Below are 26,159 nucleotides of genomic sequence, written 5' to 3'. Positions count from 1 at the left end.
CATGATCAAACCGGAAATAAAGGCGTAGGCAGGAAGGAGATTTTAGCTTTTCTAGGAGTAAGAAACTGAAAAGCGATGTTGTGGTCATGTAACCCAACCGCAATTCCTCTCAACCGTTCTATTACCCTGTTTGGACGAACCAGAGTCTATTGCTTTCAGTCTCACACAATGGAAACCAACGACGAAACCCCCAAAGCCAAGGCCTTAAGCTTTGATTTCCTCAGCAAGAAGCCCTACTCTCCTCCTTCTTGGGGCTCCCATCTCAAACCCATTCCTTCCCATGTCTTCTCTCTTGGTCATGTAAGTATGTTAGATTAATTTTCATTTCCTCACCAAAACAGCCTAATCTTATTCGTTGTTTTTCAGCTTCCTACTCCAATTCACAGGTGGAATCTGCCTAATTTGCCCCAAAACACGGAGGTTTGGTTGAAGGTAATTTCGGCTATGTTTTTTCTTTTTCTTGTTAAAAATTTATTTGCTGTTTGCCACTGACGATTTTAGTCCATCCAGCGTGACGATCTCTCAGGCATGCAACTGAGCGGTAACAAAGTTAGGAAATTGGAGTTCTTGTTGGCGGAAGCAGTGGCCCAGGGCGCTGATTGCATCATTACAATTGGCGGCATCCAAAGCAACCACTGCCGCGCCACCGCTGTCGCTGCTAAGTATTTGAATCTAGACTCTTATCTTATACTCCGCACCTCTAAGGTTCCACCATTTCCTTTCTTTATTTTATTTATTTATTTTCTCTGCAACAGTCTTTTCTTTATCCTAACCAGTTGGCTGTTGCAGCTTCTTGTTGATAAAGATCCGGGATTGACAGGCAATCTGCTGGTGGAGCGTTTTGTGGGAGCTCATATTCAACTTATTTCAAAAGAAGAATATGCAAAAATAGGGAGTGTTGTTAGTTTCTGACTTTTTCGTTGCCATTTTTGCTATTCTTACTATACTTATTGTAATACTCCATCTAATTACTAATTACCAAAGACTGATGCTAATGTGCATTGGATTGTCGGGAACAGAAAATCTAGTAATTGTTTTTGCAATTGCATTAGGATTTTCATTTGTTGCAGAGTGGGGCATACTGTGTCTATTACAATTTGACTCTTTGCTCATTTTCATAGATAATATTTATTAGCGTTGCTAACATCGAAGGCTTGCCATGATATTGTGCTAGTATTTTGTAAGTTATATTGGAGCTAAGTTGGTTTGCTTGTTATCAAAATTATATATACATTCTGTTTACTAATGGATTGGTTAATATGATGTTGATATTTTGCCCTTTTTCAATTTATACTTGTTAGATAGTTTGACCTTTGACGTGGATTTTGAGCTGAACTAGCAGATTTGATTTTGGGGTTGCCTTTATTAGATGGCTGAAATAAGAGCTTTTTAATGATTTCTTGAGAATTTTTCTGAGCTACTACATGTCACCAACAATGTTGCTTCTAGATTGTAGGATCCACTGTGTATGTGATTGAATTGATAAGTTTTATGTGCTAATGCATCATGCGGTTTACTAATTCTGCCTATATGAAACTTTTGGTATCAGGCCCTTACTAATGTTCTGAAAGAACAGTTGCTAAAGGGAGGCAGGAAGCCATATGTTATTCCTGTTGGCGGATCAAACTCCTTAGGAACCTGGTGAGCTTCTGTCATAGTATCTTCTCTTTTTCTGTCCGATTTCATCTGCAGTTGAATTGTGTGCCTTGAAAACTATATAAAGTGCCTGATATAAAATATCACTATCTTTTCCTTTATAAACTAATTTTTATTTAGCCTCTATTTTGAGGTCCAGTAATTTTTATGCTGATAAGTGGTAGAACGTGAGAGAAAATTCACCATTACACTACAGTATCTTTATTATGCTGCAAATCTTATAGAAAAACATCAAAAAGTCTTTTCACGCTATGTTTAGCTACTTACATAGATTGTATGAAATCATAGTACCCTTTTAGGAAGTATCCTAAATTATTTCAGCAGAAGGATGGTCCTTTTTATTATTTTCCACCTTTTTTTCACTCTTCTTAACTTGGCATCCTCTATTTGAATCACATTTTCTTGCAATAGTGAAGAAATTCATGAGAATTTTATTTATAATTCTTAAGAAACTTTCTAGAGTACAAGAGTATATATATAGCTAAAACATCAAATCTGGCAAATCCCATGATATCCTAGAGATAATAACAAATCACCTAAAAATCCTCTTAACGATAAATGGAAACTACCAAGTAGGAATTTGATCAATGAACCAAATCCTTTTTATTTAGGAAACAACCAAAATTCTAAATGGATGACACCTAATCAAATTTGGTTAGGAATTGGTTTTTCACACTCCCCCTCAAGTTGTGTGGTAGATATCAATCATACCCAACTTGAACTTCAAATTCTCGAAATTGCCACGATGAAGAGCCTTGGTGAGGATGTCGGCTATCTGATGTTCTGTTGGAGTGTAGACTAGTTTGATTGCGCCTTCTTCAATCTTCTCTTTGATGAAGTGGCGATCAATCTCTACATGTTTTGTTCGATCATGATGAATAGGGTTTCTGGCAATGTTAATAGCTACTTTATTATCTCAAAACAGTTTCATTGAATTCCCAGCTGACTTCTTCAGTTCTTGTAGCATTCTCTCAAGCCAAATTTCGTCACAAATCCCATGAGACATAGACCTGAATTCAGCTTCAGCACTACTTCAAGCTACCACTGCTTATTTCTTGCTCTCCAAGTGACCAAGTTGACCCACGCATATGTACAATACCTTGTAGTTGACCTTCAGTCTGTCACAGAACCAGCTTAATCTGCATCCAAGAAAATCTCCACATCTCTATTTAGTGTTTTTTTGAAGTGCAACCCTTTGCCCGAATTTTTTTTGAAGTATTGAAGGATCCGATATATTGCCATCTTGTGTCTTTGTGGGATCATTTATAAATCTACTCACCATACTTATAGAGAAGCCAATGCTAGGTCTAGTGTGTGCCACATAAATTAATTTTCCCACAACTCTTTGGTATCTGTTTTGGTCTGCAAGTGAACTTCCATCTTTGGTTCGCATCTTGATATTTGGGTCCATTGGAGTATCCATTGGTTTACACCTGAGCATCCCTGTCTCTTTGAGAAGATCAAGTACATATTTTTGTTGTGAAACATAAATACCATTTCTTGATCGAGTTACTTCCATGCCAAGAAAATATCGAAGCTGTCCCAAGTCCTTTATTTCAAACTCTTTAGCTAGAAGAGTCTTCAATCCAATTATTTTCTTTTCATAATCTTTGTGAGGACAAATATCATCAACATAAACAATCATAATAGCAATCTTGCTATTTGGTGAATGTTTGACAAACATAGTGTGGTTGGATTGGCATTGTAAGAACCCATTCTTTTTAATTGCCTTAGTCAAATGATCAAACCAAGTGCAAGGAGATTGTTTAAGGCTATATAAAGGTTTTTGAAGCTTACACACCTTGTCGATGTTGTCCTGGTTGTCAAACCTTGGACTGATCTTCATGTAGACCTTTTCCATTAGAGCACCATTCAGAAATGCATTTTTGATATCGAGTTGGTGAAGAGGCCAATCTAGGTTTGCGGCAAGTGATAGTAACACGGATAGAATTTAGTTTTGCTATAGTAGCAGACGTCTCCTTATAATCCATCCCGTAAGACTAAGTGAACCCCTTAGCCACAAGATGAGCTTTGAATCTGTTTACACTTTCGGTTGTATTGTGTTTGATGGTAAAAATCCAATTACATCCCACTGGGCTTTTTCCTTCTAAAAGATTAGTAATTTTCCATGTGCCATTCTTTTCTAGTGCTTCCATTTCTTCCGTTACCGCAGCCTTTCACTTTGGTTGTTCGAGCGCTTCTTGGATGGTATTCGGTATATGAATATCAGTTAATGATGTAAGCAGTGCTTGGTAAGTAAGAAACAATTTTTCATAGGAAACAAAGTTACTAATAGGGTGTTGAGTACATGATCTCACACCTTTTCTTATAGCAATGGATTGATCAAGATCACTAGGAAAATCATTAGAGATAGGTTTAGTAATTGTGTTACTTGTATGAATTTCAAAAGTCCCTGGATTTGGTTCAGAATCTTGGTTCTGTGTCGAAGATGTACCGGTCCCTATCTCATTTTGAGATTTTGGTCTCCTTGAATATCAGTTAATGATGTAAGTAGTGCTTGGTAAGTAAGAAACAATCCTTCATAGGAAACAAAATTACTAATAGGGTGTTGAGTACATGATCTTACACCTTTTCTTATAGCAATGGATTGATCAAGATCACTAGGAAAATCATTAGAGATAGGTTTAGTAATTGTGTTACTTGTATGAATTTCAAAAGTCCCTGGATTTGGTTCAGAATCTTGGTTCTGTGTCGAAGATGTACCGGTCCCTATCTCATTTTGAGATTTTGGTCTCCTTGAGTATACAATCATTTCCTTAGCTTTTGTCTCTTGCATGGTTTCAAGAGATTTTGGAGACTCAAGATGACTAGTTGACTCAAAAGAAGAAGAAGAATTATTTGAAATGGGAATTTGAATTGGCAGAGAAGTAGAGGAATGATAAGATGATGGCTTAATCTCCCAAAGTTGATATTCCCTAAAACTCTCCCCTTGAATATCGGCTTTGGGATAGAATGGCTGATTCTCAAAGAAGGTGACATCCATAAAAATGTGAAACTTTCTGGTAGTTGGTGAATAACATCTGTGGCCTTTTTGGTTAGGTGAGTAGCCAAAAAATATACACATGAGTGATTTGGGGTCTAGTTTACTGCATTGTTGGTTGTGTATATGAACAAAAGTAGTACATTCAAACATTTTAACTGGTATGGAGGAAATGATTTGGACATTAGGGTAGGTTTTGAGAAGTGTTTGACTGGGGGTTTGGAGTTTTAGTACTCGAGAAGGCGTCTATTAATAAGAAAGGTTGCTGTCAGGATTGCCTTTTCCCAAAAATGTTCCAGGACATGAGAGGCTAGCATAATAGATCTTGCAACTTCCATCAGGTGTCTATTCTTCCACTTGACAACTTCGTTTTGTTGAGGAGTTTTAGTACATGGGCTCTGATGAATAATTCCTTGATCCAACAAGTAAGATCCAAGAACTGAATGATAGTATTTTCGCCCATTATTTGTTCTGAGCACCTGAATTTTTGCTTGAAATTGAGTTTGCACCATTTTGTTGAAATTTTGAAATATTGAATTAACCTCAGACTTGTCTTTCGTAGGGAACAACCATGTAACTTTAGTGTGATCATCAATGAAGGTAACAAACCATCTAGAACCTGTAATATTGTTAACCCTCGATGGTCCCCAAACATCACTATGGATCATAGAAAAAGGATGAGTTGATTTGTATGGTTGACTTGGATATGAATTGTGAATGTTTGAAAAACTGACAAATTTCACATTGATAGACTTGGAACCTTTATTAAATAAATCAGGGAACAATTTTTTGAGGAATAAGAAATTTGATGTCCTAAATGATAGTGTCATAACATGATTGTATTTTCTTTACTCTTACTAGAAGATGAAACTAAACAAGCACTCATCCATGATTGTCTTTTAGATTCCTCATCTCTAAGGAGATAAAGTCCAGCATGCAACCTAGCAATACCAATCTTCTTCTCTGAATCCAAGCCCTGAAATTAACATGTTAAAAAGAAATTTAGTAACACAATTAAGATCTCTCGTAATTTTACTAATAGACAGAATGTTGCAATTTAAATTAGGGACATGAAGAACAGAGTCAAGTGTTATGTCCTTTGAAATAATGATTGAACTTGTCCTGGCTACCTGAGAAAGTGACCCATCTGTTATTCGAATTGTGAGGTTTTCATAACATGGGTTGTAGTCATGAAACACCGATGCATCACCAGTAATGTGGTCTGATGTGCTTGAATCAACAATCTAAGATCTTGATTTTCCATTTTGCACAAGTAGAGCATTGAGAGAGTTACCTTTTTGTGCAACAGATGTTGTGCTTACAGCTGACCCAGCGTTTTGAAGAGATTGTTGAACAATTTTTTTGAGGAGTTTCAACTACTCTTTACTAAATGGGCTTGATTCCGGGGGTGTTGGAGTTGTCTCGGTGGTGGTAGAATTTCCATGACTCTCGCTTTCGAGTAGAACGTGGTTTGTAGTCAGCAGGTTTCCCATGGATTTGCCAACAATTTTCCTACGTGTATCTTGCCTTTTGATAGTGGTCACACCAAGGTCTGTTACCTTTCTTCTATCGATTTTCACCACTTCTGTAGGATTTTGGTCCTCGTGCAGCAATGACTGAATTTTTTGTCTCTTATGGATCGCATGATGTCCCTAGCAATATTTTCCTTTTACTCTCTTCTCAGTGGACCTCAAAGAAAACTTCTTGGATGCCGGGTAATGGCTTGATGCTAAGAATTCTCCCATGAACATCATCAAGGCTCTTGTTTAGACCAAGTAGAAACTTATAAACTCGGTCTTTCGCCACTATTTTCCTGTATCGTTGGCTATCGTCAAGGCACTTCCATGCTATTTCTTTAAAGATATCTAATTGTTGCCAATAACGAGTTAAGGAATTAAACTATTTCGTGATAGAGGAGTCTTTTTGCCGTAGGTCATGTAGAGTGCTTTTGATCTCGAATATTGTAAATATATTGTCTATGTTGGAGTGGGTTTCTTTCACAGCATCCCAAATCTCATTGGCGCTTTTGTAGTACATGAAATTCTCACCAATCTTATTGGTCATATAATTGATCAACCACGACATGTCCATGCTATTCTCCAACTTCCAGGTTCGGTACTTTGGATCATCCTTGCTGGGTGAAACGGTAATTCCTGTGAGATAATCCTCCTTGCCTTTTCCATAGACAAACAACATCATTGATTGAGGCCGTTGGATGAAGTTTTATTCATTGAGTTTGTAACCAGTGATCGGTAAAATAGGGGGCTCGGACATCCCTGTGTTACTGGCCATGACATAGATAGAAAGATAGAAAGAATATATATATATATAAATATATATATATATATATATAGGTTTTGATGACTGAGGATGAACGCTCTGATCCCATGAAGAAATTCATGAGAATTTTATTTATGTTTTCTTAAGAAACTTTTTAGAGTACAAGAGTATATATATAGCTAAAACATCAAATCTGGCAAATCTCATGATATCTTAGAGATAATAACAAATCACCTAAAAATCTTCTAACAATAAATGGAAACTACCAAGTAGGAATCTGATCAATGAACCAAATCCCTTTTATTTAGGAAACAACCAAAATACTAAATGAATGACACTTAATCAAATCTGGTTAGTAATTGATTTTTCACGAATAGTGTTGATAGATTGATGCTGTACAAATTTGAGGAAGATGCCTACAATGCTTGTGGTAAGTTAGGGCTAGAAATTATGGAACTTGGGAATTATTTTGGATTTATGGATAAGTTGCAAAATTATTAAGGGTTGAAAGTTTTAATCTTGAAAGAGGGTTGGAATCAAAAGGAGAATGTATTTGGAAATTTTTAACAAAAATAGGATATGATAAAGTAAAACATTTTTTGGTGATAGTTTTTTAGTCCTTTTATTTGAATATATTTTGAAGCCTTTAAAGAGATATAAATTGGCAAATGCTAACTTGTTTTGTTTGGACTATGTACCCCAAAATCATTTTACTTAGGAGCATGGTTTTATGAATATACACTAAAGACCACATGAAATCCCTAATAACTAAAATTAATTTAAGATAGCACTCAATGAAACCTGGCTAAGGTTCATTCTTTGCCAAAAAAAAAAAAAAGAGCATATGCATGAATATTGAAAACTGAATTAAATTAGTAAGATGCCCGAATGTTGCTGTAATTGCAATTTTTTTTGTAATTTTTCATTGAAATCAATGAAATTTGTCCAAATGTTTGAAAATGCCTATATTTCTTTATGTTTTCTAATGTGGGTTAATTTCAAAGAATCAAAGTGTTTACCCATAGCTACTGTGTAATTGGGAAATAAAATGATAATCAATGTCGAAAATGATGATTAATAAATCATATTTCATTTAACATTTCAAATTATTAAAAAAAATTGTAATTGAATAAAAATAGAATAAATGGATTTTAAAATTTGTAATTATATCACTATTGAATGTTAATTACGCATTAATTATACAATTGATTCACTATTAGTTCTATTTGCTTTACATTGATTTTTTTTGTCCATTTATTTTATTTTCATTAATCAATGATATGAAAACCTTAACTTTTTCTTTTAATATTATTTTCTACTATCTTTTATGAGATCTTTTCATTTTTTTGTTTCCATTTGTTTCTTGATTCTTTTTCTTTTTTCATCTATTTGTCCAGCTCTATCTCTTTATTCCCTTTGTTGTTGTTGATGTTGGTCATCATCTTGTCCACTCTTTCTTTCTCTCTTTCACACACACACAAACAAACATATACGCAGACACACACTCGCACTCACTCTTCCTAACACCCTCCTTAGAAAATTCCAAAATAGATTGATGCAAAATGACTATTTGGTCCAAAAATTTGAATGTGAAAGGACCAAAACCTTTCAAAATAAAAAGGCTAAAATACAAAAAAACTTGTACTTTCCTAGATTTCCTAGGTAAGTCCTTATCTTTCTATTACACAAAATTAAACCCTTGAACTATTATTTTTGTTTATTTATGCCCTTAAAGTATAATTTTTTTTGTTTAATAAAGCCTTTGAAGTACTATTTAGTTAAAGCAAGCCTTTATTTTTCTAAGGGATTTTAGTGGCTTTCGTGCCTATTAAGGGCTTAATTAAACAAAAAAAAAATGTTAAGGGCTTAATAGGTAAAATAGAATGAAAATGGCTTATTTGGAAATTTGAAAAAGTATCAGGATTTTTTTTAGTATTTTAGCCATTAAAAACTTGTTTGTCTGAGTGAATCCTAGGTTTGGTAGTGATCTTGAACCTTCTTTACTTTTGAAAGGTTTATAACTTGGACTCCATGTGATCTTGGTAGGGTGAGTTTGACATAATAATTGCAAATTTATTTTCTTTTAGTCTTTTATTGTTGCTTATTATACTAGTTTCTTAAATGCTTAAATTGCATATTAACTTTTCTTTTAATCAAACATATATTTTAATACTAATTGTTTGTTAATCAATATCTTTCTATGATATTAAAAGATAATACAACAGCAATAACAACATACTAAGCCTTATATCCCATACTCTGGGGTTGACTGTATGAAAAACCAAATGAGAGAATCAAGTTAGGTTGTAGTTTGATTCTTTTTGCACCACTCATTTCTATCAACAACCACCTTTTCATCTAATTCCTTTACCCTCATATCATTTTTTATTATTTGCATTCATAACTTTCGTGATCTACCTATAGATGTTTTGATCTCTCATAGATCTAGAGACTCAATTCTCCTAACCGGTGCACAGCTAGGCATATGTTTTACATGTCTAAACCATCACAAATCGCCCTCTCTCATCTTTTCTTCAATTCAGATTATTCTTAATTTTTCTTGATTCTCTTCATTTTTTATTTTGTTTTTTCTTGTCTTACCACATATCCATCTAAGCATCCTCATTTCCACTACATTCATTTTTTTCTTATGTTGTTTTTTAACAGTCCAACACTTAGTTCCATATAGTAATGTGGGCCTTATAGTTGTTTTATATAACTTTGCGTTTAACTTTAAAGGTATGTTGCGATCACACAACATACCTGTCGCACTTCACCATTTAACCCATCTTACTTGAATCCTATGTTTGACATCTGCTTCTATCTCAGTATCATTTTGAATAATTGATCTCAAATATCGAAATTGGCTATTCTTTGGTACTGTCTCACCAAGTAAGTTAATTACACTAGTACCCACTTCCTTGTGACCACTAAACTTGCATTCCATATATTCAGTTTTATCTACTCAATTTAAAACCTCAAGACTCCACTGTACTCCTCCATGATTCTAATTTTATATTAAGGGCATCACAAGTTTAAGCAATTAAACTATATTGTCGGCAAATAACATAAACCATGGCACCTCATCTTGGATACGTCCGTTGAGCTCGTCTATAACTAATGCAAAAAGGAAAGGACATAGTGTTAAGCCTTGATGTAATCTTAAGGTAATAGGGAAGCTATTTGTCATGCCCCTAATCATCCTCACAATCGTTACTACTCCTTCATACATATCTTTAAATATGTTGATATACTTTAAAGGGACTCCTTTCTTTATTAAGGCCCACCAAAGCACCTTTCAAGGAGCGCTATGTATGCTTTCTCCAAGTTGATAAATATCATATGTAGATCTTTCTTTCTCATTTGAAAACCCTCTAATAAAAGCCTCAAAAAGTGGATCACCTCTTTTGTGAAGCGTCTTGGCATAAACCCAAATTGGTTTTCAGAAATAGTGACCTCACATTGCAACCTACATTCAATTACTCTCTCCTAAAGTTTCATAGTATGACTCAAGTTTTATTCTGTGGGAAAACACTTATTTACAGCTGGTTGTAATCTTGTAATCTGTATATTTATATTTGTATCTCTAGAATTAAGTATTTGTATCCCTAGAATTAAGGAAGATTTAGTTTCCTAGTTTAACCCCTAGTTAGTTGTATATAAACCTAAGATTCTTGTATAATTGTAGATAAGCAGTTTTTCAATATACATTCAGTTTTCACATGGTATCAGAGCTTTAGGCTCTTCTTGGGAAGAAAAATTTTCAGCCTTCATTGCTGACTTTTTTAGGCCTTCATTGCCGACTTTTTTAGGCCTTCATTGCCGAATCCTGTTTAGGCCTTCGTTGTCGAACCCTTTCAAAGAAAGATATCACTATCACCCAATTTGAGGAAATGTTAACTGGAAAAATCACTGGAGTACTGCAGATGTGTCAGAAACAAGGAGAGTTCAACAGGGAAGAGATTGAAAAGCTGAGAAACTTATTGAAAATCCTTGAAAAGCCTACTATGGTATGTTCTTTGGGTAAAGTTTCTAGTTCAGGTAAAACTTTCGGTTCTCATGGATTAAATGTCTCGGCTAAGCCTATTACGAGTTCTTGGGTCATTGACCTAGGAGCCACAGACCACATGACACATTCCCCACAAAAATTTAGTACATATAACCTGTGTCCTAGTAATAAGAAGATTGTTGTTGCTGATGGTTCACTTACCACAGTGGCAGGATTAGTAGATGTTCAAGTTAATCCCTCGTTTGTTCTAAAAAATGTTCTTCATGTTCCTGGATTGTCTACTAATCTAATATCTATACAAAAACTTATCAGAGATATGAATTGAAAAGTAACTTTTTATCCCTCTTATTGTGAATTTCAGGACCAGAGTTCGGGGAAGATGATTGGACTTGCTAAGGAGAAGGATGGACTATACTATCTTGAGACATCAAATAACACAAGTAGTATCAAAAATAGTTTACCTTTGTCATTTCTTTCTGAAAAATCTTCCAATAAAGATAAAATCTGGCTTTATCATTTTCATCTTGGACATCCTTCTTTTGGAACCTTGAGAAACATGTTTCCTTCTTTGTTCAAAGAATTAAATGTTGAAGATTTTCATTGTGATATTTACGAATTTGCAAAACATAGACGTGTCTTTTCCAATCAGTAACAAAAGAAGTTCTACTCCTTTTTACTTGATTCATAGTGACATTTGGGGTCCCTCTACAATTCTTAATATTTTTGGTGCGAGATGGTTTGTTTCATTCATAGATGATTATACTAGGGTCTCTTGGGTTTTTTTACTTAAATCCAAATCAGATGTGAATAGTGTGTTTTTAAGCTTCCAAAACATGATCCAAAATCAATTTGGAGTAAGAATAAAGAGATTTAGGTCTGATAATGCAAAAGACTACTTCAAGCAGAGTCTATCTACCTATTTCCAAAAAGAGGGGATTATCCATGAGTCATCTTGTGATAATACTCCACAGTAGAATGGAGTGGCAAAGAGAAAAAACAGCCATTTATTAGCCACAACCAGAGCCTTTCTTTTTCAAGCAAATGTACCTAAATCTTATTGGGGGGAAGCTGTTCTCACTGCCACACACATTATAAATAGGTTACCTTCAAGAGTTTTGGGATTTAAAACTCCTATGGAACTACTCTCACAATTTTATCCCAACCTCAATACCACAAATAATCTCACACCTAGGATATTTGGTTGTACATCATTTGTTCATGTTCACAGTCATAACAGGGGAAAGTTGGATCCAAGAGCGATTAAGTGTATTTTTGTGGGGTATTCTTCAACTCAAAAAGGATATAAGTGCTATCATCCTCCTACCAAAAAATTGTGTCTGCAGATGTCACTTTTGAAGAAAATAAACCATTTTTTACTCAACCTTATCTTTAGGGGGAGACTTCATTCATGGAAGATAAGGATAAAGACTTCTTTTTGCTTGATTTGCCTTTTTCTTCAACATTTACACCCATTAATTCTTATGAGTCGAAATCTGTTTCTGCTGAGCCCAAGTCAAACATTGAATTTGAGTCTGATCCCATTCCAAATACAGAAGATGTGACAAAGGATAATATTGTTCTTGATTCTATGAAGGAATTACAGGTGTACTCAAGAAGGAAAGTTCCAGATCCTGAACCAGTGCCAGTCCAAGAACCTGATCCTAACTCTGGAAATGAGGTAACTATAGTTTTTGATTCTGTTTCTCAAAATGAGCATGAATCTCCTCAAACTATAACTAGTGATTATGATTTGCCTATTGCCATTAGGAAAGGAACCAAAGAATGTACCAAACATCCACTATACCCAATATCTAATTTTGTGTCATTTGAAAAATTCTCACCATCCCACAAAAATTTTCTTGTGAGCCTAAACACTATTTTTGTTCCAACTACATTATCCGAGGCATTATCCAATGAGAAATGGAGGCAAGCCATGAAAATAGAAATGGAGGCCTTAGAGAAAAATTAGACATGGGAACTGGTAGAGTTGCCTAAAGGAAAAAATCTAGTGAGGTGTAAATGGGTTTTCACTGTAAAATACAAGGCAGATGGTACTGTTGAAAGGTATAAAGCCAGGTTAGTGGCTAAGGGCTACACTCAGACCTATGGAGTGGATTACCAGGAAACCTTTGCTCCAGTTGCCAAGATGAATACAATTAGGATTTTGTTATCATTAGCTGCAAATTACAATTGGTAGCTTCAACAATTTGATGTAAAGAATGCTTTTTTACATGGTGATTTGGAAGAAGAAATATATATGAAGGTTCCATCGGGATTTGGAGGTCATCTAGAAGCAAACAAAGTATGCAGGTTAAAAAAGGCTTTATATGGCCTTAAACAGTCTCCTAGAGCTTGGTTCGGGAGATTTGCCAAAGTGATGTTAGCAATGGGATATAAACAGAGTCAAGGAGATCACACATTGTTTATCAAGCACTCTGATTCAGGGAAAGTCACAGTTCTATTAGTGTATGTTGATGATATAATTATAACTGAAGATGATGAAAAAGAGAGAGAATCTCTAAAACAGTGTTTGGCTAGAGAATTTGAGATAAAAGAGCTAGGGAGATTGACGTACTTCCTAGGAATTGAAGTAGCTCACTCACGGCATGGTATTTTTATCTCACAACAGAAATATGTGATGGATCTTCTGAAGGAAACTGGGAAGCTTGCATGTAAACTTGCAAATACCCTTATAGATCCTAATCATAAAATTAGAGAAGCTAATGAAGATGCTGCTGTAAATAGAGAGATGTACCAAAGATTAGTTGGAAGACTCATTTATCTCTCACATACTAGACCTGATATAGCATATGCTGTGAGTGTGGTAAGTCAATTTATGCATAGTCCTAAAGAAGTGCACCTACAGGCTGTCTACCGTATATTGCACTATTTGAAGGCCAATCCTGGAAGAGGTATCTTATTCAAAATAGATTTGGGGTTAGTTCTAGAAGCATATACAGATGCTGATTATGCAGGTTCAGTAACTGATAGAAGCTCTACCTCAGGCTACTGCACTTTCTTAGGTGGTAATCTTGTGACTTGGAGGAGTAAAAAACAGAATGTGGTGGCAAGATTAAGTGCTGAAGCAGAGTTCAGAGCAATGGCTCAAGGAATTTGTGAACTATTATGGTTAAAGATTATCCTAGAAGACTTGAAGATCAAGTGGGATGGACCAATGAGACTCTACTGTGATAACAAGTCTGCAATAAGCATTGCACACAATCCTGTGCAACATGATAGAACAAAACACATTGAAGTAGACCGGCATTTCATAAAGGAGAAACTAGACAGTGGGTTGATTTGTACACCTTATGTATCAACCAAGGGTCAACTTGCAGATGTGTTGACTAAAGGTCTCAGCAGTGCAACATTTCAAGAAATTATTTCCAAGCTGGGAATGGAAAACACCTATTCACCAGCTTGAGGAGGAGTGTGTGAAAACACTTATTTACAGCTGGTTGTAATCTTGTAATCTGTATATTTATATTTGTATCTCTAGAATTAAGTATTTGTATCCCTAGAATTAAGGAAGATTTAGTTTCCTAGTTTAACCCCTAGTTAGTTGTATATAAACCTAAGATTCTTGTATAATTGTACATAAGCAGTTTTTCAATATACATTCAGTTTCCACATATTCCTCGATAGTTCGAACAATCTTGTACATCACCTTTATTCTTGTATAAAGGCACAAGAGTGCTCTTCCTCCTTTCTTTTGTATAGAAATTTGAGTTTCCTACATTAGTGTAGATTTGATTCTCCTACATTAGTGCAGCTTGAATTCCTAATTTATTTTTGAAAAATTTCTTAGTTACTTTTCTAATTTAGTCAACTATTTTTATTGGCAAGTTTTTAAGGATTTGTTTCTATTTTAGAATAGAATAATTATTCTTCCTTTTATTATTTTTTATTTTCTATCTCATGTAAATTGTTTCTTAATAAGGAACTTCACTGTTCCTATTTATTTAGATGTACTCTTTCATTGTAGATAGAATAAGAAGAAATAAGAACAATTGTTCTTTAAGTTTCCTACATTGTATCAGAGCAAGTGGGCTTTAACCATTAGACTGTAGCCACATGAGTTTTCGTTAAGGCTAGCAGGAGTGAGATCTTTTTCTTTTGCAGAGGTATGGCATGAGGAAAGTTACAAAGAGGTGATGTTCCAATAAACCCTTCAAGATAAGTCTGCAACCTTTGGAACTAGTTTACTAGCACAAAAAGGGAATTTCCTAAACGCTTTAAGTGTTCAATGGGGAAATACACAATCTTGGATTGTTGATTCAGGAGTATCAGATTACATGATTGGAGATGCATCCTTATTCAACACATATAGACCTTGCTATGATAGTGCTGCTATAAAAATTGCTGATGGCTCTCTCAAAGGTGGTAGGAACAAGTTTTATTGTAGTTTCAAAAGACATAACACTCGACCTTGTCTTCCATGTTCCTAATTTAAGTTGTAACTTACTTTCTATCAGTAAGCTTACAAAGGATAAATGTTTTGTCACTAAATTTTTTTCCAACTTGTGTGAATTTTAGGAATTGGGCTCGAGGAGGATTATTGGCAATGCTAGGATATGTGCAGGGCTTTACCTTCTTCAAGATGATGCACTTGAGAGACCATAAAACTCTTGTACAGCCTTACCCTCTAGTACTAGTAAGGGTGACCTTATCATGTTATGGCATTATAGATTAGGACATCCAAATATTTCATACTTAAAAAGGTTATTTCCCTTATTATTCAATAACATCTCTAAAGATTTTCAATGTGAAATTTGTCAACTTTCCAAGAACACTGGAAATACCTACCCTAGCCTTTCCTATAAATCATCTCAACCTTTCTCAATGATTCACAATGACATTTGGGGTCCATTAAAGTTAACAATATCAAAGGTTCTAGGTGGTTTGTTACATTCATCGATGATCACACTCGACTCACTTGGGTATTCTTTATGAAAGAAAAATCCGAGATTAGCCAAATATTTCAAAACTTTAATAGCATGGTACAAACCCAATTCCAAGCCAAAATCCAAGTCCTAAAAATTGACAATGGAGGGAATGCTTCAACTTTATTCTTGGCCTTTACCTCACCAAGCATGACATTATCCATCAAAGCTCTTGCGTTGACACTCCACAGCAAAATGGGGTTGCCGAACGCAAAAACAGACATTTGATAGAAGTGATTAGATCCCTCTTGTTGACTTCCAATGTGTCTAAATATTTTTGGGGAGAAGCTGTCCTCATTGCATCTTATTTGGTTAATCGAATGCCTTTTCGAGTTCTTGGCTTTAAAACACTTTGTCAAACTCTCCTTGCTTCCTACCCACAAACTCATTTGATCTCTTCCATTCCTATCAAACTCTTTGGCTGCATTGCCTTTGTTCATATTAGCCAACAAAATCGCAGCAAGGTTGATCCCAAAGCCTTAAAATGCATCTTCCTTGGTTATTCCCCAAACCAAAAGGGCTATAGGTGTTACTTACCCATCGCAAAAAAATTCTATAGCTTTATGGATGTCACCTTTTTTGAGAATCTTCCATACTACAACAAGAATGATATTCAGGGAGAAAATACTACTCAGGAATATCAATTCTTGGCTGTTGACTTGCCAATTTTCCAACCAACCCCTTCAAAACCAGATTCCTAACTAGCCCCTTCAAAACTAGATTTTCAACCTATCCAACCTATTAGCCATGCAGATTTCGAAACCCAACTTGTTCAAACAACTATTGACTCTTCAAACCCTAAGGTTATGCAACAAAAAACAAAAGAACTAATAGTCTACTCAAGGAAGCAAAAACCACAAGAAGTGGACAATTGTACATAGGCCATTTCTAAAAATCAACCTGATTTGAGTCTCCAAGAACTTGAAACTAACATAGGTAATGTCCTTATTGAATCTGAAATTGAAACTTGTGAGCCAACCGGTGACCTTGACATTCCTATTGCATTAAGAAAAGGTGTGAGATCATGCAACCGGTACCCTATTTGCAAGTACATCTCATATGACAGGTTAAATCCAAACTTTCGAGCCTTACTACTAACCTTGACAATGTGCAAATTCCAAAAAATATTCAAGAAGCCCTCAATGAACCAGATTGGAAGGTAACAGTTCTTGAAGAAATCAAGGCACTAGAGAAAAATGGGACATGGGAAATTTCAAATTTGCCTAAAGGAAAAAACCCGGTTGGATGTAAATGGATCTTCACAATAAAGCATAATGTAGATGGAAGTATAAACAGGTTCAAAGCTAGACTTGTTGCAAAGGGTTCAGTTAATCCTATGGGATAGACTATGAGAAGACATTTGCTCCAGTAGCCAAATGCAATTCAATTAGTTCTATTGTCACTAGCAACCAACTTGGATTGGCCTTTTCGCCAACTTGATATCAAGAATGCATTCTTAAATGGTGACTCGGAGGAGGATGTCTACATGGAAATTCCCCTTGGTTTCGAAAGGCAAGACAACAATGGCAAAGTGTGCAAACTTAGGAAATCTTTGTATGGACTTAAACAGTCTCCTCGGGCTTGGTTTGAACGGTTGACCAAGGCAATGAAGAGGTATGGATTCCTTTAATGTCAATCTGACCATACTATATTTGTTAAGTTCACTAATGAAGGAAAAAGAGTTATTTTTATTGTTTATGTGGATGATATTATAATCACTAGAGACCACAAGGAAGGAACAGAGGATTTGAAGAAACTTCTTGCCAAGAAGTTTGAAATAAAAGACTTGGGGTTCCTTAAATATTTCTTTGGGATGGAAGTAGCTCGGTCTAAGGATGGAATATCAGTGTCTCAGCGTAAGTATGTACTTAATCTACTCAAAGAAACCTGCATGATTGGATGCAAACCTGCTCGTACACCCATGGACTCAACGAATAAAATTGGAAGTGAAAATGGAAGCGCTTTCTCGAACAAAGGGCGGTACTAAAAACTAATTGGGAAGCTTATTTACCTCTCCTACACACGACTTGATATCAGGTTTGCAGTAGTGATGGTGAGTAGATACATGAATAATCCAACCAAGGAGCATTTCAAAGCTGTTCATCGCATCCTACAGTACTTAAAGAAAAGTCTTGGTGAAGGTCTATATTTTAAGAAATTAATGGACAAGGCAGTTGAGGTGTACACAGATCCTGACTGGTTTGGATCAGTAATAGATAAAAGGTTCACTATTGGATATTGCATTTATGTTTGGGGCAATTTGGTCACTTGGAGAAGTAAAAAGCAAGCTGTTGTAGCTAAGAACAGTGTTGAGGTTGAGTTTAGAGCAATGTCCCATGGTATTTGTGAAGGAATTTGGCTAATGAGGTTACTTAGAGAATTAAAAGTTCAAACTGTGACATCTATGACATTGTTTTATGACAATAAGGCTACTATAAGTATTGTCAAAAATCCTGTTTATCGTGATAGGACCAAGCACATAGAGCTGGACCGACATTTCATAAAAGAAAAGATAGAAAATGGGTCTGTCAAATTGGCCTATATCCCTACAAGGTCACAAATTGTAGATATTTTGACTAAAGCTCTCTCTAGAAGCATTTTTGACGGAGTGAAATCCAAGTTGAGTATGATTAACATTCATAACCCACTTGAGGGGGAGTGTAGAAATCTAATTCTCCTACATTAGTGCAGTTTTGATTCTCCTACATTAATGTAACTTGATTTCTTAATTTATTTTGGGAATATTTCCCATTAACTTTTCTGATTTAGTCAACTATTTTGATTGTCAAGTTTTTAGAGATTTGTTTCTATTTTTGAATAGAATAATTCTCCTTCGTTTTATTATTTTTTGTTTTTGGTTTCATGTATGTTGTTTCTTAATAAGGAACTTGACTGTTCCTATTTATTTAGATGTACCGTTTCATTGTAGATAGAATACGAAGAAATAAGGACAATTGTTTTTTAAGTTTCTTATATTTTGGCATCTTTTGGGTATGCCAAATTTTGTTGAATAGATCTGTCAACTATCTTATCCCTATTTCACCCAAGCATTTCCAGACTTTAATCAGGATTCCATCTGGTTGTACAACTTTTTTAATCTCATCCTTCTCAAAACCTCTTTAACCTCATAACTTTTAATATTATGCTTAAACACACAATTTACATCTTGAGAAGGCATGTTCAACCCACCTATATCATGCTCAAAACTGCTATTAAGGAGATTATCAAAATAATCTCTCCATCTCTTTTTAATCTTTGCATCCTTCACTAAAACTCTTCCATCCTTGCCTTCGATGCATCTAATGCCATTAAGATCTCTACTCTTCTTATCTCTCATCTTAGCAATTATAAACAGTTCTCTTTCTCTAACTTTTGTCTCTAGTTTTCTATATAACTCATGGATCCTACTCTTTGAGTCTTGAATAGCCTTCTTGGTTTTATTTTTTTCTGCCTTATTTCGCACACAATAGTTTTTTTTTTCTTTCCCCTTTTCTTTATTTTTCCATTTTCTCTTCAAGTATTCAGACCAGAAAACAGTTACAAACCCTAATCTCCTATTTGTTCTGCATTACAAATGATGGAAAAATGTCAAATTGACAACGAATAAACAACAAGCACTTGAAAATTCATTCAGGCTTTTGAATAGAGAGACATGGCACATCTGAGTGTGGTGTCTTCTTTTTTGTTATATATTTTTTAGTCATGTTGTGGATATAGGCAACAGTTAAGGGATGACAAAGTTCAACAGTTCGTTTTCTTTGGTCTTGAAGTTGTTTGCTCTAATGCCGTGATAAATGTAAAACAAACTGGACAATTTCAAGAACTAATAGCCTTTATTCAAGGAGTTAACTGTAGGGCCTTAATAAATTAGATGTTTTATTTTTCAAGGAGATTGTATTATAGGTTCCTTGATCATCTTTTTTTCCTTGTCAATGGTTACTAAGCTTTTAAAGTCTTTATTCCTTTTCTAGATCCAATACAAACAGATAACTGTGTTTTCTATCTTTAGGGGCTATATTGAGGCAATTAGAGAAATTGAACAGCAGCTTCAGGCAAGAAGCAATGGAGTAAAATTTGATGATATTGTTGTAGCATGTGGCAGGTTCTATTCTACTCAAGTTATTACATTTTTTCACCAAATAGTGCACTTATCTGTCTCTTTCAATGAATGGCTTTTTGGTTTTATCTTTGACAATTCGCAGCATTAGAAGAAGTAAATAAAGCCTTTTCCAGGTGAAAATGTTATACTAGAAAACTTTGATGCCCATTAGATTTGATTTTAGCAATTTTTGTTTATGGTAATCGTGAATCCATATCTGAGTATCACATAATGTACTAAAACAATGTGAGTGTGACTGCATCCTACTTAAAGCTATTGTCAATTATGTATTAGGGACACTTAGTTTTTCATTTGTCAAAATTAGTTTTGTTTCTTTTAAAAGTTCAAGACCTTTTTTGCGCTAGCTTAGTCCACAAGATTTAACCATTTTAAGACATGAGAGTTGAGAACACAGCAGCACTGAAACATTTTATTACCCCAAACATTGAGGAATGAACTCAAGGCCTGGACTAGGTATGAAAGAGAGTCTTACAAAACAATAAAAGACTAAAGAGGCATCAGGGTCGCTGCAGCCTGCAGCAGGGTTATTCTGACAGTCAAGTTAGTGCACAAACTCCAAAGATGATTGTAGATAGAAAAAGTGGATAGTGACCTTTTTAAGATATGATGATTGAGAACATAACAACAATGATACATTTTATTACCCCGAAAGTTGAGGAATGCACTTAAGGCACAGAAGAGAGTTTTGCAAAATAGTAAAGAGTAATGGCTAACATGGGCATCAGGGTTGCAAGGCACATGCTCAAGTAATAAGGTGAGGTGTAAATTACAGAAAGTGCCTTGAAGCCTCTAGTTGAAGTGAGGTCCTTAACATTAGTGCATATAAGCACTTTTTAAAAGGAAAAGGAGACATGAAAGTGACACCCTAGTCAAATGTCTGTTTTTTTCTTCATTTTTTTCTTTGAGTTATATTGATGAAAGGGGATCATACATGTGCTTTGTACTAGAATTAAAGAAAGTACAACATTATCCGTCTGTAGATTTTTGTTGAATACAAAGTGGCCTAGTCTTTAATCAGGTTTAGCGTTATTCTTCCCCACAAAGTGAGGTTTCACTGACTAGATGCAAGTAAAATCGAGATTGGTAGCTTCAACTTCATTGCAGAGTTCTGACATGCAAAGACTAATTTGAAGGGATTAAAGAGAAAGAAGTAAATATTATCAATTTAGTTGTGATAGAAAGAATTTTAAAATTTCTTCAGATGAATTTTCGTTTAGTTTATAGATTATGGTTCTTGGTTTATTATAATTACTCATGTGCATGTCCAGTAATTGTTAGTTTCAGGAATGGCAAATGAAGTTTTGGCTTGGTGGATATAAAAGCTCAGATAGAGCTAGAAGCTATAAAGACGTTTTGCCTACTCTCATCGAGTAGCTAATCTAAATTTATTTTTTAAATTAGGTTGACATATGTAAATGCAATCCAATTTCCCTAGCTACATAAAGAAATACATTTTTTACTAAACTTTCCTTTTCATTCCCTTTTCTCTTATTCTTTAGTGAACTTCAAACCAAGTGTGATAAAAAACCTTGAGCTGTATGTCAAAACTCCGTCATACCCTATTTTGCAAACACTAAAATATCTTCGATTGTCATTTAAAGCTTGACCTTAACTGAGGTATGGGTCCTACTAGCATTTATTTTAAAAGTATGACCCCAGTTTTATGAGTATAACATCTCAGGTGTTTGAGTTGTGGCTCTTAGTCTTCTGCAGTGGCGTTTTTGAAGGCTCTGCTTGTATGGTGTCATCTCTTCTGGATGTCAGTGTCCATTGGTGAAGGGTCTTGTTTAACTATTTTTAATTCAAAATCATGACAGTACTTGAAAGCTTCCATTTGTAGGAGATATATCTTCTATTAGTTGGTTTATTTTTTTGTTCTTGCTGTGTGTGGTGTTGACACATGTTACTTCCTTTTCATCTTGTACTTTTTTATTTATGGGAATTTAAGTTGTGGATCCATTTTGGAGAAGTGCGGTTGTATGCCTGTCGAGGTTGATCAGACTTGTGATATTTAATTAATTAAGGTTTTATGTTGACTATCATTTGGGCTTGGCTTCAGGTTGTAGACAAAGACAATATTGAGTGACAATTTTATTTTATTGATTTTTAGTGGGGGTACAGTTGCTGGTCTTTCATTGGGATCATGGCTTGGAGCATTGAATGCGAAAGTGCGTATTCTTATCTATACATTAACACTTACATTTCTCCATAAGCAAATTGATTTATATGATGTTCTACTGACAATTTAGGTTCATGCTTTTTGTGTTTGTGATGATCCCATTTACTTCTACGACTTTGTTCAAGGCTTGATTGATGGACTTCAAGCAGGTGTTGACGCACGTCATATTGTTAGCATCCTAAATGTGAGTATTTAATATGATCCATTTGATCATTTACTTTTTTTTTTTTTTTTTTATCTTCTAAGATATTGTAAATGATACTCCTTGGCTGTGTGCTAAATTTAAATGCCTCTTTTAGTTCTGCAATATTCATTCTCTGTGAGGATGTTGAGTGAATTCTTCATTTTGTGTTGGTGCTTGTATTATGAGTCCTCAGACTTCTCTTTGAGAAAGTTTTCAGGCATTATTTGTTCCTTTTCATCACCCAGCTTGTTGTAGTTTCCCTACGCTACTCTATGTTTTATGCATGTTGCAACGATGGAGATGAACTATTTGTTCTGTTCGGTTTTGTTTGCTTTTGTTGATGTCGCAGAAATATCAGGGTTTTAGAATAGGCTTGAAGCCAGTAATTTGTTCCAGGAACTCAATCTCAACAACAAACAAGTAGTATAAGTAGCACTGTTTTTTATATTTGAAATTTCAACTTACTGGAATACTGTTTCCATTTGGGCCCTAATCTTTTATTCTTGTGCCACCAATCCCTAACTTTTGAATTTTTCCATTTGGGCCCTTGACCTGTTATTTCATTTTTGGTCCTTTTGTCACATTATTTTATTAACAATTGAGAAAAATGTCCGTATGGTATGCTAAGGGAATGGCAACGTGATGTGCAACGTAAGCCCTTTATTATTAACAAAATTATGTTAAAAAAAAGAACCAAAATGGAGCTATTTTGAAGGATAGGGACCCAAATGGAATAATTCAAATTTAGGGACTAAAGTGTTACCAAAATAAAAGATTAAGGACCATGAATGGAATTTACCCCATATTTCAAGTATACCAACTAATCTTGGAGATGAAGTTTAATTTATAGGCACAACTTGGGCTAGTCAAGTTGCATGAAAACTCACTAACTAGGCCCACCAAAAACAGCGTTAAATCAGCTTGCTATAGTAGACATTTAGGAAATGCCCTCATTGTTAAAATCTTGCAGCATCTCTCACATTGACTCGAGGATATTTTCCTTATAAGTTTCAGGTTAGATTTGGGTCATTTTGGGTTTGAGTTAGGTGGTTTGGCTTGTTTCTTTGGGAGTGAAATTGGGTTGGGTTGGGTCGGGCGGTCGGCCTGGTTGTTCTAGTTCAGAACCTGATTTGTTGGCTCTACCTATTTGATTTATTGCTTAGTTTATTATATGCCTAAGATGGAGTGAAATTCTCATAGTTTCAGTTTAATTCATCCGATAATATGATAGATGCCATTAACTTGCTGTAGTTTATCAGATGGAGTATGTAAAATGTTGTAGAAATTCATGTCTCTTTGCAGGCTAAAGGACTAGGTTATGCAATTAACACATCTGAGGAGCTTAAATTTGTCAAGGAAATTGCTGAAGCAACAGGTGTTGTTCTTGACCCAGTTTACAGGTATAAAGTTAATTTCTACACATTGGCAATTCAATTTTTATTTCCCTTCTCTAAATAAATTTTATTTTTTCAAACTAGAAACTTCTCATAGTTATTGACCTAATGTCAATGAAGGAGGAAAACCATTTCTTCAGTTGCTTTCTTTTCCCATGTAGGTGTGATGTTGCAATGATATTTAGGTTTTATTCTTTTGGTCACAAACCTTATATTGTATAGGGAAACTCAAAAATTAACTTGGTTGAAGACAGTCTAATGATTTTTACGGTAAAGTAGAGAAGTTATACTTTAAAACCTATAGCAATTACACAGGCCAAAGATAATGGTTGCGGTTGGCAAAATAGCCAACTAATCTAGCCATACCAGTACATTCCTTGATGAAATAGCTGGTGTAATCAAACTAATCCTCCTATCAAACATTTGAATTACATGTTGGATAATTAGCATGGTGCAATGAAAACCTAGCATTTTCTTAAACCTAGATTTATCTACAGATTCTATTTTGGAAAAGAAGATTTTCTCTTAAGTCGTTTAGTTTTCTGTTGTGGTTAGTGGGAAAGCTGCTTATGGAATGATGAAAGATATGGCTGAGAATCCAAAAAAGTGGGAGGGCAGGAAGGTCCTCTTCATACACACAGGTGGACTCTTTGGGTTGTTTGACAAGGTTGACCAAATGGCTCCATTGGTCGGGAACTGGCATCGAATGGACGTCAATGAATCTATTCCAAGGAAGGATGGTGTCGGGAAAATGTTCTAAAGAGCAGCCGGTAATCATGCATTATTGTTCTGTAATATATCCATAGTCCAAATTTGGTGCATGAAAAATATATATATTTTTATATTTATGCATGTACTCTTGTAGCTATATTAAGAAATGTTCATTGTAATTGATATGGCACCAAACTAATTTATAGTTATGGTGTAATTTAGCATTTCTTTTTTCAGGTATATAAGGATTTTGAGTTGAAGTGTGGTAGGTAATCGTTTTTCATATGAATCTTCATCCATCTTAGGATTCTTACTCAAGATGCCCAAGATAAGGGGCTTGGAGCATTTTCTAACCGCCGAAATGTTCTCTCATACCATAATTTAAGATTTTATAGCTAAAAGCATTTTCTTACAAGGATTTAAAAAAAAGTTTTATTGCTAAAATTATGTTAAATGGTAGGGCTAGAATATTAGGGGCAAAATGTTAATTCCAAACTACCAACATTTTCATAAGGCTAAATAGATATATATATATATATATATATATATATATATATAAAACCCTTATACTATTTCAAAAAGGATGGTTATTATTTACTACTCAACATATTTTACTAGTTTTAACAACTTATTTTTTACTCATCACGTCTCATGCTCAAAACTAAAATTTATTAAAACATACGAACACCTTATTTTCCCTCTTTCAAACCTTATTTCCTCTCTTTTACACCCAATCGTTTTTCACTCTTCTCAATTGTAAACCTTAAAAATTTGAAACTAAATTCAAAGGAAAATTTACCTATTTGAAGCTAAAAAATTTGGTAAAATTTAGGATTTAATTTGGTGTGATTCAAAGCTTCTAGAAATTTATTTTCGGAAGCTCTTAATCGTTTTTAGAAATGGATGTATGAAATTCTTTAATAGCTTTCAGAAATAAAGATTTTTAAAAATAGATTTTCAAAAACTTTTAAAATTTTTCAAAAATGGATGTTCGAAATACTTTGAAAGTTTATGGAAATAGATTTTTGAAAATTCTTAAAAGCTCTATTTCTATAAGCTTTTAAAAGCTTTTAGATATCAATTTTCAAAAATCCACTTATCCAATCGTCATCTCCAAATCTTCATTGCTGTAGTTGTTTCTCTTAAGTTCGCTTTCCGTTTTGGCAATATACAAGATATTATAAATTTTGGTTTTGAATTTTGACAATAATATGATTTGTTGTTAGGAAGAAGAAAAGAAAGCTACCGCTAGTTTGAGAAGGAGAAGAAAAGAAAATAAGAAGGGCTTGTGAAAGACAAAAATGTAATTGACTAATGAATATTTAAATAATTTGATTAAAGGTTAAATTTGTAAAAAAAAATTTGGGGTGTATTGTTTAAGGGGAGTTCTAAATACACCTATAAAATTTTTCTTTACACCGTATAACTAAATACCCCTTATTTTCAAAATAAAATTCCTATTTATTTTAAATACACCCCATCTAGACCTGCTCATAGGTTAGATAGCTCGTTCAAACCTGAAAATTTATTCGAAATTTTGAAGGGCTTGGACATGAATAGTAAATCCTTTAAATAGGTCTGGATAAATAAATGATGCTTGATAAAAAAATAGGACTGGGCTTGGGTTTCATCATTTAAGGCCTAGGCCCAACCTAAAAATTAAAAAAAATGTTTTTTACCAT

The 26,159-nt window shown here is 34.5% G+C and overlaps 1 protein-coding gene across 6 annotated transcripts; it reads left to right on the top strand.

Annotated features, from left to right (window-relative positions):
* D-CDES (D-cysteine desulfhydrase) lies at positions 1-24,737 on the top strand. Of its 6 annotated transcripts, none has more exons than XR_016329245.1 (11): positions 1-300; positions 367-432; positions 511-705; positions 790-900; positions 1,550-1,641; positions 12,541-12,624; positions 19,899-19,991; positions 22,120-22,177; positions 22,259-22,372; positions 23,655-23,772; positions 24,322-24,737. XR_016329245.1 is itself a non-coding variant. In XM_089746512.1 (11 exons), the coding sequence occupies exons 1-11, from the start codon at positions 76-78 to the stop codon at positions 24,524-24,526; spliced, it is 1,341 nt and encodes a 446-aa protein (XP_089602638.1). In that variant the 5' UTR covers positions 3-75; the 3' UTR covers positions 24,527-24,737. The 6 variants fall into 6 exon arrangements, 5 of the variants coding, with proteins under 5 accessions (XP_089602639.1, XP_089602640.1, XP_089602638.1 ...); XM_089746512.1 differs by having other exon boundaries at positions 3-300; positions 23,675-23,772; XM_089746513.1 differs by lacking the exon at positions 22,259-22,372 and having other exon boundaries at positions 2-300; positions 23,675-23,772.
* The last annotated feature ends 1,422 nt before the right edge of the window (positions 24,738-26,159 follow it).

Source organism: Durio zibethinus, chromosome 17 (assembly GCF_047325235.1).
Source record: "Durio zibethinus cultivar Kanyao isolate XHJ-2024 chromosome 17, ASM4732523v1, whole genome shotgun sequence".
In the NCBI taxonomy this organism is placed as follows: Eukaryota; Viridiplantae; Streptophyta; class Magnoliopsida; order Malvales; family Malvaceae; genus Durio; species Durio zibethinus.
The sequence above is the reverse complement of the archived record's forward strand: the minus strand, read 5'-3'. Positions and strand labels throughout refer to the sequence as shown.

Bases quoted from the DNA above. Each gene is read 5' to 3' on its own strand.
- D-CDES (XM_089746512.1), top strand. From the start codon at position 76: ATGTTGTGGTCATGTAACCCAACCGCAATTCCTCTCAACCGTTCTATT. The intron at 706-789 runs GTTCCACCATTT...TGGCTGTTGCAG, and splicing joins TTATACTCCGCACCTCTAAG to CTTCTTGTTGATAAAGATCC. The intron at 901-1,549 runs GTTAGTTTCTGA...TTTTGGTATCAG, and splicing joins ATGCAAAAATAGGGAGTGTT to GCCCTTACTAATGTTCTGAA.